The sequence below is a fragment of the Melanostigma gelatinosum genome, assembly GCF_949748355.1.
Source record: "Melanostigma gelatinosum genome assembly, chromosome: 19".
NCBI lineage: Eukaryota > Metazoa > Chordata > Actinopteri > Perciformes > Zoarcidae > Melanostigma > Melanostigma gelatinosum.
This window is the reverse complement of record NC_136652.1, coordinates 14019828-14037680: the sequence shown is the minus strand read 5'-3', so window position 1 is coordinate 14037680 and position 17853 is coordinate 14019828. Positions and strand designations below refer to the sequence as shown.

The following is a 17853-nucleotide window of genomic DNA, read 5'->3' as shown; positions in this document are numbered from 1 at the left end:
AAAGAGCAGGAAAAGCCAGAATGACAGTCTCCTCCCAGTGCAGCAAGCCCATATTCACGCTCGCTAATCCTCAAAAATAAATCAGAATGGAAAATTAAATAAAGAACAGGGGAAACGCGTAGGAGGTCTCTCATGCAATTAGACGACCGGCTCTCCAGCTGCTCTCCATCTCTGTCTTTCTGCGAGTTTGATTAATACAGCTGGGATTGCAGCTTTGCTGGTAGAGTAAAGGACGGACTCGCCGCAGTCTGGCGTGGACAGTGTGGGGCGGAGCAGCGGTGCGTTCAAGTGCATGCGTACATCAGCAGATTTCTAACCCCGTCGTCCGGTACTTACATTTGTATTTCTCCTCCAGGTGTCCCTTGGAGAGAGAGAGCAAACCGATCTTCATGGACAGGACGCGGATCTTCCCACTGCGACCACTGCAGGGACCACACACACACACACACACACACACACACACACACACACACACACACCAGACAGTGGCAATGAGCCAGTTGTATTGTGGGTGTATATTTGTGGATAAAGAATATGTTTGTGTGTGTTCAGTTCAATTCAGATTTGAATTATATGCAACAGCAGTGATAGGAAATCATTAAGTGTTTGGAAAGAGAGGATTTTTCAAGTGTGTGTGCGTTTGTACTTCTATCATTGTGGGTGAGAGCTGCTGAGATTAGTACATTTTCTGAGTACCCACAAACAATGTTTACACCTGTAAGCTTGTTGCTTTACAGCATGTGAACACACATGATTATACAGTCTGTCCATGCTGTGTAGGCCAGTGCAGAGTGAATATGAACATGAATGTATGCATGTCTGGTCTCATGTTGACATTGCCACAATATGTATGTACAGAAGAGCGTGTAAATACGTACAACATAATCATTTTGCACAGACGGCGCCAATGCAAATGGATTTAAAAAATAGTCGAGCATAGTGATGATGAGATGTATCAGTTCTGCCACTTTTATCTGATTAAAGACATTTTCCCGCCGCATTTCGAAGCGCATGTTTAAATGTGTGTACAAACTCACTACAGCAACCCTGATTGCAATCATTTGTTACGTTTTTCAAAAGGCAAAGACGCAGGTGGTGACGGGCTTTGTCATAATCTGTGACAAATTCAGAAAAGAAAGAGGCTCGTGTATAATCCTCCATCCTAAATGTGAAGCAGATGGCATACGTACGTGTCGTAAACATTGAGCAGCCAGTTGAGACACATGTCAACGCAGAGCGGCACGTTGACCAGGTCTTTGTGCTCCTGCTCCAGGCCGTCGTAGATGGACGTCAGGCAGTTGATGACGTCGGGGACAGACAGCAGCTGATTGTTGTTGGTGAGCTTGTGCTGCTCGAAGGTGCTCTGGGCCACGCTGAGGTCCAACAGGTCCACTGCAGGGGAGGAGGGGGAGGAGCGATGGAGGGGGAGAGTAGGAGAGAAGCAAAGGGGAGACAGAAACAAGGACGGGGAGAAAAGTGAAGAAAGGTTAACGAGAAGGAACAAAGAAGGAATGTAGAAAAACATCTTTTTGTAAAAGAGATAACAGGGGACCAAAAGAGGTACTTCGAACCATTAGTAACCTTTCTGACTTGTTCAATGGGCTTTCAGCAGCGGTTCCGATTTTTCAAAAAATGTCAAATCTGAACAGGATCGAGGAGCTGAAAACGGCATCGACTATTCATAGAGGCACTTATAAACTGCAGACGTGACTGATATTTTGTCCAAAATAGTTCAAAACAACTAACTGTGAAAGTCTGCAGGGAGCACAGACAGAGAGCAGGCAGATCATTGTGGTGAAATATTAATATCAGAGAGAAATCTGAACAGAAAAAGGACGAGAAAAGAATGTCAGACTTATAGTTAGTAATTGAATTTGTTGGCTACGCCTTCAGAGACAAAGAAAAAATGGAATCAATTTTTTATCAATATCTCAATTAAACTCGTCTTCTATAATGCAGCTATCACTGATGTATCTTGAAAGTAAAACAGTAGAAGAAGAGAATATTTAAGAAAACAGGCTAACCAAGTCCTTCGGAACAAAACCATAAAGGACCCAGCTGCATAAACGCAAACACACAGAAACAAAATAAATGAACAAACAACGGACAGAATACGATACACTTTCCAAAGCTGGTCATTCACACACATACACAGATATCGTGGGATTTATAGTGTTTAAACACCAATAATCCATCTTAACATGTCATTTTTCTTCCTTACGGAGTATAATTAGGGCCCGAGCCAACGACAATGTCGGCCGGCGAGGCCCTATTGAAATGCTAAGGATTATTATTATGATTTTTCTTTTTGTGGGGATGGAGCTTGTAGGGGCACTTGGAATTTATGAAAACTCACCATTTTTGTACCCCTCTCAGATCTGGTGTAGAAACTCTGCTGCCCAAATTTGCATATGTGTGGAAAATAATGACTCCTCCTAGAGAATTTATGCGATCAACCGACGGTCGCGGACGTTCTCAGACGCGCAGGCCGGAGTCCCGCTGGCACCCCGACGTGCGCATGGCGAGGGCCCGTTCATCGCTGCTCGCAGCTTTAATTTTCTTTGAAAAAGCTAAAACAAATCTACATATTGATTCTAAGCCAGTTTTGGGCATCTAGTGTGCTCCCACAAGAAAAGTGTCAAAATAAAGTATGCTCAAAGGTGACAGCATGCCGACTATATACAGTCCATTACTGAATGTGCTGTGGCACGCCCCTCTCCCACAATGCAATGCACATTTTCTCGTGTACTGTGATGCTGTGCATCAACTTACAGTATGTAGTACATGCTGTGTAGAGTTTGTATGGATTTGGGACACCACTCATATGTTCTATTCCAGAGCATTGTTCTTCCTTTTTCTGTCTTGTAGATTGGCACTTCGTTAAATGTGCAAATGTTAAACTATTCATTTAAGACTGTTGTGAATATACCGTTGACTTAAAACGTGTGTGGAATTAGTACCTAGTCTGCATTTGTGACCCAGTGTTTGTACACAAATCTAGAGATGAATTAACTTTTAATCAGTGCTGTATTCAAGCTCCACTGGAAAGGTCAAACAGTTAACCCAATCTCTGTTCCAAACATGTAGACAGCAGTGCAACAAATACACAGGAGCGCATTGTTTAGAAGGGATTGGGCTGCTAAACAGACACAATTAAGACAAAGACGAAGAAACGCACCCCAAACTGTGCTGCCAGGCAAATTGCATCTCGGTGCTCCTGTGCTCTTTGCACCTATTTTAAATGAGGTAATACGCATACATTCGGCACAAAATTGGCCCCCTTCAATGCAAATGAACCTCATTGCAAAAACAGTCAAATTCGACCGTCGTGTCATGAAAAATAAATTTAAAAAAAGCTTCAGTCATTTTGAAAACACATGAGAAAAAAAGGACTTACTTACAAATAAGGTTATGATATAAATGAATAAACCTTTTTTTTCTTTCCTCTCCCTCCTTTCCTAAATCCTTGCCTTTCTCTTAATTGCCTTGGGAGGTTTGGATGGAAGTGGTGCTCTTGCTCAGGCTGACTCTCCCCCCTCACAACCACTGCCCTCGCCTCAAGCACATAATTTATACTTTGACATATAGATAATTGAACTCTAGATGCAAAAGAAGGGCAAATTGAACTCAGCTGCAAAACTTTATGGGGGTGTTTGCGCTGTAATATTAGCGCCATGTCTTTTGTATGTATGTCGTATCACGGTACGTTGCATGTATGTGATACAGAAAAACTATATACTCTATATTGATACTCAAGAGTATCAATATTTTCATACACCCCTGCAAAATAAAGGCTATTACTTTGTGGATATATAGTAGAGAATTAACAAAATAAATGTATACCCCTCATGTATATTTATATTTTTAAGGTACTGATTACAGTGCACTACTTCCATCCATCGAATACTAAAACAGAGGAGGTTAAGAAACGCTTTACAGATATACTAGAAAGTGAAACAATGGACATAGTTTTTCATGAGCCATGAACCCTCATTGCTCTTTATGCACCTCTCACCTGCACTCCTCACTTCAGTCTCCTCATTTGCCCTGATGCATGCTCCTTGCAAACCCCTCTACGGCTCCTTGCCTCACGTTACCTCCTGGTCGCCAGAAAGCACTCATTAGTGTGGCGTATCCGCGTGGAATGGGCACAGCAGCAAAACATGGCTTCTGTCTAGCTTTCTCACTTCACACGCAGACAGGAAACTATGAGATATGAGAGGCTGTGGCACATTAACGGGATGCCACGCGAGCTCATTGGTGCTTTACCAGCCCCCTGGCACAGACTTAATACCATTACACAAAGGTCTCCAAGCAAAGATTCCACATGAATCCAGGCTAATAACTAATAACTACTGATCCTTCTGCTGTGCGTATGCGTGTGTGTGAAATTGAATTGCAGTGCCCCAAGTCGAAATCACTCAGGCTAAAGCCTTCCCATCAGAAACAGACTCATGCGATCACAGAGGCAATATGAGATGAGAAAACCAAAACGTGTGAATCGCTCAAACTCATTAACAACGAACAAAAACACTTTGATACGCACGGTTATTCAGGTACACATGCCTAAGCTGCGCACACACACACACACACACACACACAGCTGCATGAGGCATGGTATATTTCATCCGTCTGTTTCAAACATGCACTCAGAACAAACTTCCTACAAGCAGCAGGATGTAAATGAGCGGTGTGGGCTCGCAGTGCGTGTTGCCATAACAATGTCAACAGCTGGATAATAGTTAACATTTGTCAACACCATTACACTGTACTGAGCACAAGTGGCTGCTGCCGTGATGGTTGAGTCTGCATGCACTTGCAGTGTGTACGAGTGTGTGTGTGTGTGTGTGTGTACATGGGTTTGATAGCCACCCGAGACTGTCGGTAATAGCCGCCTTTATCAAAGCTTCCATTATAAACGAGAAGACAGCAGCTCTTGTGCTGAGAGAAATAAAAAAAAGAATAAAAGCAAAGCCGATCGAAATCCCACCTGTGCACACCAACATGAGGCTATACTCAACAGGTTTCACAGTCACCAGCTGTGACCGTGCACGGTCACATCCTGCCCATACACACGCTGAAACGGAGTGTCATTTTAAAAGACAAAATATCCTTGGCTCCTGCACTGTTCTGGCACAGCTTCAAATCATTACCGCAGCCCCTCGCTGCACTCAAGACTTCAAAAGAAGCAGATCACGACGGCAGGTATTAAGGTGTGTTCGAGTGTATGTGCGTCTTACTTACAGCACAGTGCCTTCTGCAGTCTGCGGATCTTCATGGCTGTTCGGTATGCTGAGAACCTCACATTGTTCAAGTCCGCTACAGACGGGGATGGAGACAGAGAGATGAAAGGTGGACAGACAAAGAGCAAATCACAACACAAAGTGCCCACCGAGTAACATAAGCAATCTTCAATGACAGCAGACTTTTTGTTAGTTATTGTCTATGGAGATGAAGGGGGCCGGTGCTATTTGTTGAGCTGCTGGCCTACAGCGAACGCTCCCAAAGTTTCACAGCTTATTACTTATCCGGCTGCTCATGAATGACCCGTCATACATCGTGACTGTGAATGTGTTTCTTACCTAGTGACTGGTATAGCTCTGTCATCTTTGGATGGTCCCAGCAGGTTGTCTGTGTCTGGTGACTGAAAAACACAACAGCAGAAGAGGACCATTAGACTGAGAAATGCAAAAAACACAAACAGAACGGAAGCCACTGACAACACACACACACAAAAGCTTTCAAGGCTCATCACAAAAACGACCTCTGTTAGTCCTTAGAAACCTAAGGAACACAAAAACACACAAAAGAGTACAAATAGACACAAGCAGCACACAAGCTAACATTATCATCATCATCACTTGATGAGTGCAAACGCCGTCAATGGCTTTATTGACAACTTTTCTGTTATCAGGCACAAATTGGGGACAGAGGCTACAGATTCTCCCACAAATCATAAATCACACACAAAAAGCCCCAAAAAGCCGTATGCATGAAACAGCAAAACACACACACACACACACACACCTACAAATAGACACGTATACTGTGAATCCCTCTTATCACCACAGCATCTTTCTTTTCAAACTCCCTGTTTACATTTCTGCATCAGACAGAAGCCTCACAAATACACACATACAAAACAACACACCAAATCGACTGAAAAACCAATGCCATGAAAATAAATAAAATAAGGCTGTGCTAAAACTGATCAAACACAGTTGGCTTCACGCACGGGGCTGCACAGAATCTGACTTTTCTCAAAGCTGCGGCTGCCAATCTGTGCATGTATCTGAGCTCTGCTGGTCGTGCTGTGGCTGTGTGTGTGTGTGTGTGTGTGTGTGTGTGTGTGTGTGTGTGTGTGTGTGTGTGTGTGTGTAGGTGTGTGTGTGTGTGTGTGTGTTTTATCTGGCTGCCAGAGGATGCACTCAGATCTGTGTGGAATGTTTGAGAAAATTTCTGGAAGACTGGTTTTTGTTTTTTAAACAAAAGTCTGTTTTTGAATGCAGAGGCTCCCCTGTGGTTTCAGCGATGGCTCGCTCTCTCCGCTGACAGGCAGCAGGAAGTGAAGTGGAGTGCTGACAGTGAACTGAGATGGCGGAGCGGCCCTCCTCCTACACAGAACTTCATCACTATTCAATGGCCGTACAGACTGATGAACCCTTTCACACTTTCACAGGCATCGCTTAGGCCTGCGTCGTCCGCTGCTGATGACAAACTGCCCAACAGCTAGGTTAAGTGTAGAAGGGTACATTAGGGAAACAGACACACGATCAATTCACCACTAAAAAAAAAGAAAAACTCCATTTCCATCAATAGAAAGATCAAAGCCTGTGCTTATGTCCACAACTCATGTATGCCATAACGAGGACGGCTGAGCTGCCAGGTTCAACGGTACTCAACGCTTTCCCTTCAATGTATTCCCTTTGTCATGCCTACGCAATCTTTTTTGTCGTGCTTTAGGAGGGAAAAAATATATCAAACTGTTGACACATTTACTACAAAGCTGCTGCAGGTTTGACAACACAGCAGGAAACATTCAAAGGCGAGAGGAGAGGCCACAGAGAATATTAAAGAGCGACTTACAGAAGTGCATCGTCAGTGAACAGTGGGAGGTCTTCCTCATCAAAAATTGCCTTCGCACCAGTAATTCGGTTTGAGTTAACACACACCGGTGTACTTGTGTAGTCCGCTGCAGAGTTCAGTTGACAGCTTTCATACCAGCTTAAACTCAGTGGACACTTATTTGATTGGACAAGCAACAGAAAATAAATCAACAGCGGTTTCTCTCTGTTTTATATGATTGAAAATTGAATAATATCAGTGTTTTGGACTGCTGATCAAACAAAACTTGTAATTTTACGTGGTAAATTAAAATGGATATGTGGTGATAAAGCCTCTTGTGTCTTTTTGCACTGCATGTGACATATGCCTTCATAAACAGAATTGAATGACCTCTCAAAGTAAACAAACAAATCAAAGGAGGTCACAGAAGATGTTTTTGTGAGATTTCAAAGTAGCAGTAGCAAACAGATCACCATGGTAACAGGGTAGCGTCGCTACATTTACGACTGCTACAGAGTCCAACAGAAGGTTAAAGTGGTTCTGCTAATTATTCACTTCTCTGCTGCCTCATAATTAACCATACCAGCAATTTCCTCATAACTAGCGACTATGCCCGTCTGTCTTTCCTACTAAAGGACAATAAAACATCCCCCATGGTCCGAGAGGTGGACGTATCCCATCAAACACTTCTGCTGTGTCTCCTGACAGTTAGTCATTGTTTGACACTTGGAGAGCACAAAGAAATAGTATGAGTGTGCAGATGAATACTTGGATGTCCAAATAGACTGAATAAGGGAAATATCTGAGGAAGCAAGAGAAAGATTTCAGGAACTTTTTTTTTTTTTTCCCCTCTCGGTGACAGCAACCTGCCAGACTTATCACGAAGTGTCTGACAGGGGAGGAGAGCCTGCATTCACCACCTGACATCTTCTGGCTTTCACGTCTCCGCCTCCTTTGCTCTTATAAAATCAAACCCACCCCAGCCAATGTTATCAGCGTTCTGCTTTTGACATACAGTTCAAACTGCTTTAATTGAAAACTATTTTGCATACATAAGAAAGAGGTGCATTCGGTCCACAAGGCTGTCTGTAGCGTTCTGTCCAACCAACCCCACCAAAGGTTTCCGAACAAAAACACGGAGAGACAGCACAGACTTTATCAAATCTTTGCAGAGATGCAGTCTTGCTATATTTCCCCTCAATTAGCCTACGAGGCGTGTCAGCCCTCCCCTGAAGTGCCAGAATGGGTGAAATGGGACAACATGCGAGGTTGCCAACGTGAGACGGCAGGCACAGAACTTGTGCGAAGCCATTTGATTTTCCTCCCCGATATGTCGCCCGAACTCATCACTACAGGAGGCGGACAAGGCTCGGTTTTAATCAGGGGTCCTTTGTCCGCCCGAAAAAAAGGAGGCAGAGTGTGAGAGGAGATGGAAGAGGAAACGAGGATTGGTTTGGGGTAATGAATGTGTCAAAGACTGATGCGGGTGTCACGAGGATGTCCCGGCACTGAAAGCGACCTGTGATTAGTCCTGGAGATGGATTTAGAGTTCAGTTTCCAGGCTGCAAATGAAGTGGATTTGCATGAGTGTGCAGCAGCCTGCATGTATATTTATGTGTGAGGGGGGTTCAGTGAGGGCAGTGTACAGCACAGTAGACTATCTTCATTTTAATAAGGAAAGAAAAGCCACACATTGAGGTAAAAGTTGAAAAGGGATTGATCCTTTTCTTCCTGTTTCTAAAAAAAAAAAAGAAGCAATTTAATGTGGAAAAGGGGCAGGCAGAAGGAAAAACTGCTCCAACCAACTCAGAAGCATCAACAAAACGATCGGTGTGTGCTCACTATGCTGCGTGTGTTTGGTTAGCCAGTTTGAGCTTGTGTCCGGTTGGGGCTTATACAATATGCATTCTTGGGTGCGTGTCAGCGTTTACTTGCCAGTGAGACGATGGGAATCTCTATTTGTGCGTCTAAATGCATGCGTGTGTGTATTGGTTTGTGTGAATACGCTTGTGCACACGTGTTTTGTTTGTGCGAGTGGGCGCATGCAGGTGCATTGGCTGGGCACATCTGTGATCACAGGCTGTTGTTGACTGTAATGTCAGACGCCTGTCCTCCGAGTCGTCCCGTCTCTGGCTTTCATCTGATCCGCCTCTAGTGCCAAGCTGCAGCCTAAACACAGCGCAGGTGTCCCTTCCCCCACTCCCTTTGTCTAAATCCCTGGGTTCATGTCTTCCTAGTCGGTCTGACAACATTTGATCTTGACCTCCTTCCAAATTTACTCAGATTGTTTTTAACAGGATTTATTTATTTTTTTTTAAACTGAATCAGTTCATATTAATTAGCTGGTTGTATCATTTGGGATACAAGCTTTCCAGAAAAACTTAAATGCACCACCGAGCTAGAGTCTTGGAAGACAGTCCCAAATGTACACCAACTGATAATATTATGAGGTTATCAATCTCGAGCAAGTCTAAATTTAGACTGTACTAAACATAAATTGCTATGCTTTGGAGAATGTTGCATTAAATCTCTTTGGAGACATTTAACCTATCACAAGACCGGTCTGGATCTGTTCATCTTCGTGGCTGAAGCTTTTATGTTCTGGGAACAATGGCACAAGGGGGATTTTTCAAAAGAATGGCTTCTGACTATTTAACTGACACGGTGGCATTCTCAACTCGGGGCAAAAGGCGATTTAAGGGAGTCCTAAAAATTACAACTGCCTTATCATCCTAAATCACAAAGTTGCACAGTAACAGTGTCTCAACAGAAGCCAGAGAGAAAAACAAGGAAAGCACAACTGACAAGTGATGCTGTAGCTGAAACTACTATGTTTCTAAAATAAGGATGAATTTAGCTTTGGTTAGTCAGCAGTTTACTGACAGTTACATGATTTCTGGAAAATGAGGTCCCTCAAACTTTGAGAAAAAGCAGAGAAGCTGCCTTTGTTTACTCTCGACACAGATATTCTCTCGACCCGTTTTAATAAAAACCTGCTGTTTGGCCGGAAAAAAATGTAATGGGAAGCAAGACGTGAAGCTGAAGTTGTTACAGTCACTTTTAGAACAGTGTGGAAGGCTGCCCAGGGATTCAGCCTGGTATTTATTAATTCAAAAGGAAGTGCAAATGCTAGACTGGATGAGTCATATTGCAGGTGAAACAGTTGGAATTTTAATATACACACACACACACACACACACAGGAGCTAATGGGCAGAAAGGAGCTTGTAATTGGGAGCAATATAAATGATGTACGTGCATTGAATGTGCACGGAACAATGGCTACCTGAACACTGATGTATGCGAGAGGTCACTAGTGGTCAGAACTTTAATGTGAAAAGGTGGAAAAGCATTAGATAGAAAAGATAATGACTTATTTCACAGTCAACTTTGAACATTTTTGAAATGAAAAATAAAAATGAAAAATCAACTCCATCTGCACCATACTGCCCACATCTGGTCTACCTTGAGGAGGATATAGAAGTTGGAAACTACAGCAATGCCAGTTAAAGTCAAAGATCATATGACAGTCTGAAAATTCAGTATATTTTGTCTTGTTCTGATTGAATTAATCTGCATTTTTACAAACTCTCCAGGTCGATAGTCTCAATAATACTCTCAATAATCTCAATTATCGGACAGCGGTTCACAACCTGAGGATCAAGACCCTAACAGCGGTCACAAAATGAACAAAAGGGGTCAAAAGAAGATCAGCGGGTTTAGGAATACAAAAAAAATAAACTCTGCTACGCACAGTTATGTTCTTTTCTGGAACCTTTGCTTTTATTTAAAAAAATACTTTTTCATTTGACCTCGAAAAATTCGATAAACAATCTGAGACAAGAAAATCAATCTTCAATTCAAGCGCTCAGAGATCAAAGACATACACCCGGTGATGACAACTAGAAAATGCATTGGTATAAAGGGTGACACACAAAACACATTTCAAACCAACAATAAAGATGATCGGTATAAATACAGCATTTTTACAGACAATACCCTGACTGCTCTGCCTTGAATGCCAATCACTGTAGAATACCGGTAATCATTGTCTCACACACACACACACACACACACACACACACACACACACACACACACGCGCTTACAATTACGACACACAAAGATGGCTATTGAAGCCCTTTGTCGACACTTACTTGATGTAATATGGAACCTTATTCTGAGATACTGCACGTTGCCAGGGGAGCTCAACAGAAGCTGCAGACAGAGAGAGAAAGAAAAAGAAGAGATGAAGTACAGTAATCCATTTACCGGGTAGTGTTTGGGGCGTGACTTGAATATAAATCTCACATCTAACACTTCCATAATAATAAGAATAATAAGAATAAGAGGAAAATAGGGCTTGAAATGATCAATAAATTAAACAACAAAGAAAAATACTGTTGAGAAAAATGCGCCACGTGTCCGGGTTTATGTTCAACTTCATGGAAAGAAAAGGAAACAATGAATACTGACAGACAAAGGACATGTTCGACATGACAGGCTGACACATTGTGGAAATGAGCCAGATATAAGACTTGAGAGGCTCTTAAGAGAAATACGGAGCAGAAGTGTTCCTTGATTTATTGCCCTCCTCCTTGACAGTTATACGCTGAGATAGGGAGATGAAAACACAGCGAGAGAAAGAGATTAAGCGAGATTGGGAGATATACGAGATGGAAAGGCAAGATAATGACGCAGTACTTTATTGATCCCAGAGGGAATATGAAGCTACTCGTGTAATGAGCGCGAGTGTGTGATTGAGTAGATAGTGTCATAGTGCCGGGAAGATGAAAGAAGAGACGGAGTGCGGTTTTGTCTGGTGCAGTTGCTGAGCTCTCAGCGGGGCTCACTTGCTAAATTCATGTCTTTCGGAGACATGGCACGGCGGGCCGAGCTTACCGCCTGCCTCTGAATCGCACGCCGTCCATTTTGTCTCCGTGTCTGACAGCCAGCAGAGCAAATCAGGTGGAGCAGAAAGAACACTAATGGCCGCATGATTATAGAAAATGACATTAGAAAGAGACGCACAGGGAGAGTGTGTCTGGCTGCTTTGTTTAATGTTCACACTCGCGCATTTATCTTTTCTCTCTATAGCTCTGTCTCTAGCTCTCTCTGTTACGCTCTCTCTACTAATGACCACTCTAAAGAGGGGGGGGGAAGAAAGGGAGACAGTGGAGAGCTGTAATTAAACCTTGCATTATTCAAGAGTGAAGTGTCTCATCTGCAAACTGTCTGTGTGTGTGTGTGTGTGTGTGTGTGTGTGTGTGTGTGTGTGTGTGTGTGTGTGTGTGTGTGTGTGTGTGTGTGTGTGCGCAAGAGTATGCATGTGCACCCACATATCCACCGAGCATGACTCGCATGACTGTGAAGCATATGGCCGAAGATTAGAAGATGGGACATGGGGAAATTTAGGGGGATGTGAAACAGTGTAACAAACCCCCCCCCCCCCATTGGTTCTGTACTTACTGGAGAGGAAATGTTGAGAGGACGGGCCGAAGTCTCTGTGGGCTTCTTTAAGCAGCTTCAGTCTGTCCTCCACCGCCACCTGCACAATGACCAGACAGACAGACAGACAGACACACAGACAGGAGAGAAGACAGTCAGCTGCAGGCCTGAAAGTTGTACTCGGAGAAATAGATGGAGTTGGCATCATGGTCACGATGAATTCAATTTCTGTGCAATTAAGCTGAAAGTGGAGTTGTTCAAGCAACTCTTTCTTCTTCTTTTGGACGTATAAACAGATTCTGCAAAGTATCTTGAGTATACAGTTAATATATGCTGTTATTTACCTGTATAGCACTGTATATAAATCAATAGCACAGTTGGAACCCCCCCCCCCCCAGGGAGCTAACACAGAGTGTGATTACATGCACACTGGTATTCTGGTTTCACCTCGTCTACACCGGCCGTGCAGCGAAAGCAGCAGCAGCAGCAATCCTACATCCATATTTACAACAGAAGTCTCATTACTGCAGTGCATTCAGAAGTGTTTTAAAAGAGTAACAATGGACAGTTGCGCGTTAAAGACAGAAGCGTTAAAAACAAGAAAATTCTTAAGCTCATAGTCGTGAGCCATTACGTGGCCGGTGTGGATAGCTGCATCGATAACTAGAATTACAGCCTCGCGGTCGTATGACATGTTGTTCTGCTGTACGTCTATTAGTGTGGAAGTTCAGCAATTCAGTATCTGACCAAATATGGTCACAAACTTTCCCTGCTGTTCCTGGTGCTTCATAACGGCCAGAAAAGTTGTTTTTGCAGAGCATTATGAAGTTGGAGAAATTCCCTCCAGGCGTTTATGAGATATATCGCATCACGCCAACAACGGGACAGAACTGATGAAGACCCAAAAACATAATGGCTCAGGCCACAACAGATACGCTGTGATGATCGAGTAATGCGTTTGCAAATGTAACATATTCATATCCCGCTTTCAACAGGATACGTCTCCACAAGCAGATAACTGCCATGTGCCGAAGTTAGGAATGTTAAGTTAAGATATGAATGATATCCTCACAAAAACATGTTGGTATGACACACAGATCAAAAACTTGAATAATATCACAATCATGTGATGTCTCATGTTGCATGTAAAACATCATAATATCCTGAACATGATCACAACCAGGACAAGAATTTCAAAGCGTCCTGTGCAAAAAATACCATCGATTTATGCATCCTTATATACTCCATATAACTTGTATTATTACAAAACTTTATTTCAAAAACAAAAAGCTTGCTGATAAATAATGCTGATTGAACTTGGCTTGCACACTCACTCGCTCACTCCGGTGCCCTTGTGGAAACTGTGTATTGACCTCTCAGGCAGTGCACCTGTGCCCTACGTGGCAGCGGTGTTGCTTTGCTCCATGAGGCGGACTAGCAGGACCGTATTGGCAGTCTAATATTGAGACTCACACACACACACACACACCTCAGGTGGTATGGCAGCCAGATTACAGCTGTCCACATGGGGATCTTGGAAATAGGCACAGAAAAGGCCAATAGCTCACTTTCTTTCTGGCCACTAATGGCTATTGTGGCAACTGTCCCACAGAGAGGAAGATGGGAGCTGTCTGCATATGAAAACCAAATCATCAAACTGCACAGCCAGAACTGGCTCGTTAGTAAAGCTGTCGCCTTCCTAGACGATGAAAGAAATAAAGTGAACGGACACCAGAGAGAAGTGTGCAGACCGCTGAAACGTTGGCCTCCTCTGACTCAGTATTTGAGTTACGTTCATTCTCCAGGCAGAAAGACGATTCGTCTGTACAGTACAGGGGAAATATCACAAGAGTACAAATTATTCCAGCTTCCCAGTTTGTCTCTGCGGCAGTGCAGCGCTTTAAAAAGGGATGACTTAAGGTCTCTGTCCAAGGTTTCATTTTTTTCTCTCTCAACATATAACTCCCCTTTTCTTTTCTTCATTTGGTAAACAAATGAAGAAGAGGGACGATGGACCTTGCTCGACAAGGAGAACGTGTCTGAAAGAACTGAGATTTGAAATGTAGACTTCACGTAGAGGATTTCACTCCCCAACTCAAAAGCAACGTCTCTTCTCTTTCCTTCTGACGACTTGTAAACAGACTCCAGGACTTTCCCTCTGGGGCTGAGACGTGCTCCACTCTGAGGAAAAACTACGCGAGTCCCCCAGCGGATCAGACAAAGACACTCAGGTGCGTAGGGAGACAAGAATGTGACTGGTGTTCTGTGAGAATCGTGTCCATTGATGTGCAGAGACAAAGTGGTGCAGTGAGCACTGGGCTGCGTATAAATAAAACAGGTACACAGGTAGAGGGACAGCTCTCAGTCTCCGGTGTGTCTGGCTGACAAAAAGTGAAATCAGCACGAACAAAGCGAGAGAAACTGAGAGAGCGAGAGAGAGAGAGAGAGAGAGAGACAAAGACAGAGAAGATAAAAACTCACAGGCAGTAGGAGAATGAAACAGGAAGAAAGAGGATCAAGATATATTGAAACCTTTAGGCAAGCGTGGGCAAAATGCTGTCGGATGAAAAGGTGGTGGATAACCCAAGAGAAGGAAAGAACGAGATGTCTGCTCCAATATCTGCATGTGATTCGGGAGGATTTCAACTACCTGCAGCAGTTTCCATCTCATGTCGAGCTGGTCCAGTTGTCTGGAAGCAGTGGAGGACAGCTGGATGTCCAACGGCGTCAGCTCCGCGGAAAGCTCGTTGACGATTCTCACATCCTGACGTAACGGGGCGATCTCCTCTCTGAAGGTCTGAAAAGAAAGTTTTACGTTGTTACAAGGGTGAAATTATTTTATTGTAACTGTATTACTGTTATAAACTGAGGCTGTCTAATTACTTGAATCGTGATGTTTGTGTTCTTGATGCACAGAACATCGGTTATCTTCCGTTTCATCTTAATCGCTGTTTGACTTTTTCTTGCTTACAGTGTGGAACTCATGACGTCCGATTGGCGATAAATCAAGTTTTAAATTGTGTTTTGTTGTTGTGGCTGTCAATATACACTTAATGCCTATAGGTACTATGTGTGCGTCAGATACCGTGGACAAGTGTTTCCACTGTTAATAGATAAATAGATTTATTCACAGTGGATGCTTACATGGTGTGGATATTGGGAGATATAAATGGCCAAGACTGTCCATACCACTGGGAGGCAATCATTAAGACGTGAAGCGGTGTAACAGATTATAATGTTATTTTTGACGATTTTACTGCCACTGTTTCTTAGGAAGCTATTTTTCTGCCTGTAAACTAAATGTGATGCTTGTTTCTTTTTGGCCCGGTGTCCTTGGGAAAACACACCCTCACACATGAGTGGCATTTGCAAAAAAAACAAGACCGACTCATCAAAACCGGAGTACGTCATCAAATCATTTTATTCTGAAAAGAAAGATGGGGGAAGTGAACAATGAGCGTCTCACTCGTGTTATTGCAGACTTATTTCATGGGTGTGCAGTTTCGGCTTCCACTGAATCAAATCCCAATTGGCAGCACCAACTTTACTGTTAAATCAGTTGGTCTTGCGTGAGGTCCTGCAAGAAAGACTGGATTTATCCAAGTTGATTCAGTGCTGCGTGTTTAATGATGAACAGAAGGGCGGAGTGTCTAAATCCTGACATGATGCAGTGACGATTACGGTGCTTTGGCAGTCGTGCGTACAACGGCAGTGCCGTCGGTCGGACTCACCATGGTCTTGTCGATGTGGTCCTGCAGAGAGTCGATCAGCAGATCCCCAACAGGCTGCCAGGTAGCTTTGGCCTCCTCTGCCTGAGTCAGCCGCAGGTCGAGCTGGTCCATGGAGCTCTGCAGCTCCTGGAGTCGCTCCAAGGCTCGCTCCACCTGACTCTGCCAGCCACCCATGTGTCCTTTCAGACGCTCCCATCGATCCATCACCTCGCCTGTCTGCTTGCGGATGGCCCGGGCCAACCCTCGGGCCTTCTCCTCTGGGGTGAGGTCTGGAGGAGGAGAAGAGAAAAGACGAAGTAAGTTATCTTCCTGACAAAGACAGTTTTCGCTACACTTCAATGTATACTTAGTTTCCATACCACTACATGGTATCGGCAGGAATATTTTTCTTCAATCTGGAATATATAATGTCCTCCACCAGAAACCTGAAGATCCCATTTTTGTACTTTTATATACAAGTTACGATTAAAGCAAGAGAGCCATTCTCCAGTCAGTCTTTATAAGATATACAGGTTATAAAATATAGAGCTCTGTACGTTTTTTTTAATTGCATCCTATGGTACTGAATAAGCCTTTCTTGGGAGTTTTCCATCTTCCTGTACATTACTTTCCTTTTGTTTGATTTCAGTTTGGGCAATAAGGAAAACTCAAGAGACGAAGAGAGAAGAACAGGAGGCAATAAAAAAAAAACAAGGATCTCAATTACAGTGGAGGGTGGAAGTGAAGGCAGCCGAGGCATGAGGAAAGTGACCAAGAGAGATAAAAAGGGTGATAGAATATTTGTGACATATCAGAGGATGCAGACAGAGAGGAAAGAAAAGAGCGGGCAGAAGAGGAAACTGCTCCCCAAATACCCATTTTAACTGGAACGAAAGATGAGCAGCTTTTATGAGGTCTAAGGTCTCCTCTCCAGGGTGGTGACAGGATTACCATCTTCACCTCTCTTTTTGCCTCTCTCCCCTCCTCACATGCAGACTGTGCACACACACACACACACACACACACAGCAGACATCTGTGACAAGTACTGCAGGTGGAACCTCATACAGATACACACAATGTGATGCTGTCTGTCTTTTGTCATGAAGAGCGTGGGGTACAAACAAAACAATAAAAGTCCATTTAGTGGCAGAGACTAAACTAAATGACTAAAAGAGAGCATGTAAGACAACGGGAGTTGTTAAGACTTTGCTGCCGTGTCACTGTACGAAATCCCATCTCCGCTGGTTAAACAACAAGCTCAGCGTCTCATCCTGGATCAGCAGGATCTACTTATACAATGAGGCGACGCTTTAATATCCGTATCAAAGATCACAGACAACAAGCTTGTCGGAATGCACTCTCAAAGTCTTGCCACACCCCGACACAGCCCCTTGGGAAGGTTTAATTATTTACACAGTGGAGTTTTAGTTTGAAGGGAAATGTGCTGACTTAACCGAGACTTCAATGGCGCATCCGACAGAGACAGAGAGGGAATGCTGAATGAGTCTGTGCATATTTTATTCTCGGTCGCTGCGTAAGATATTGGTATTACCACCAGCTCAGACTTCAGTGAATGGTGTTTCCGGAGCACTTAACCTCAAAACTGGCCCAAATAAGTCCTTGTGTTTG

The 17853-nt window shown here is 43.6% G+C and overlaps 1 protein-coding gene across 5 annotated transcripts in view; it reads right to left on the bottom strand.

Annotated features, from left to right (window-relative positions):
• The window catches only part of utrn (utrophin), a gene marked incomplete at both ends in the record, with an annotated part of 159242 nt that overhangs the window by 31220 nt on the left and 110169 nt on the right, over window positions 1-17853 (bottom strand). For all 5 annotated transcript variants that reach the window (XM_079290349.1, XM_079290348.1, XM_079290351.1 and 2 more), the window contains 8 exons: window positions 337-422; window positions 1191-1392; window positions 5245-5319; window positions 5583-5644; window positions 11222-11282; window positions 12534-12612; window positions 15163-15309; window positions 16244-16512. In XM_079290349.1, coding sequence (XP_079146475.1) covers window positions 337-422; window positions 1191-1392; window positions 5245-5319; window positions 5583-5644; window positions 11222-11282; window positions 12534-12612; window positions 15163-15309; window positions 16244-16512 — 981 coding nt within the window. The remainder of the gene's footprint in view (window positions 1-336; window positions 423-1190; window positions 1393-5244; window positions 5320-5582; window positions 5645-11221; window positions 11283-12533; window positions 12613-15162; window positions 15310-16243; window positions 16513-17853) is intronic.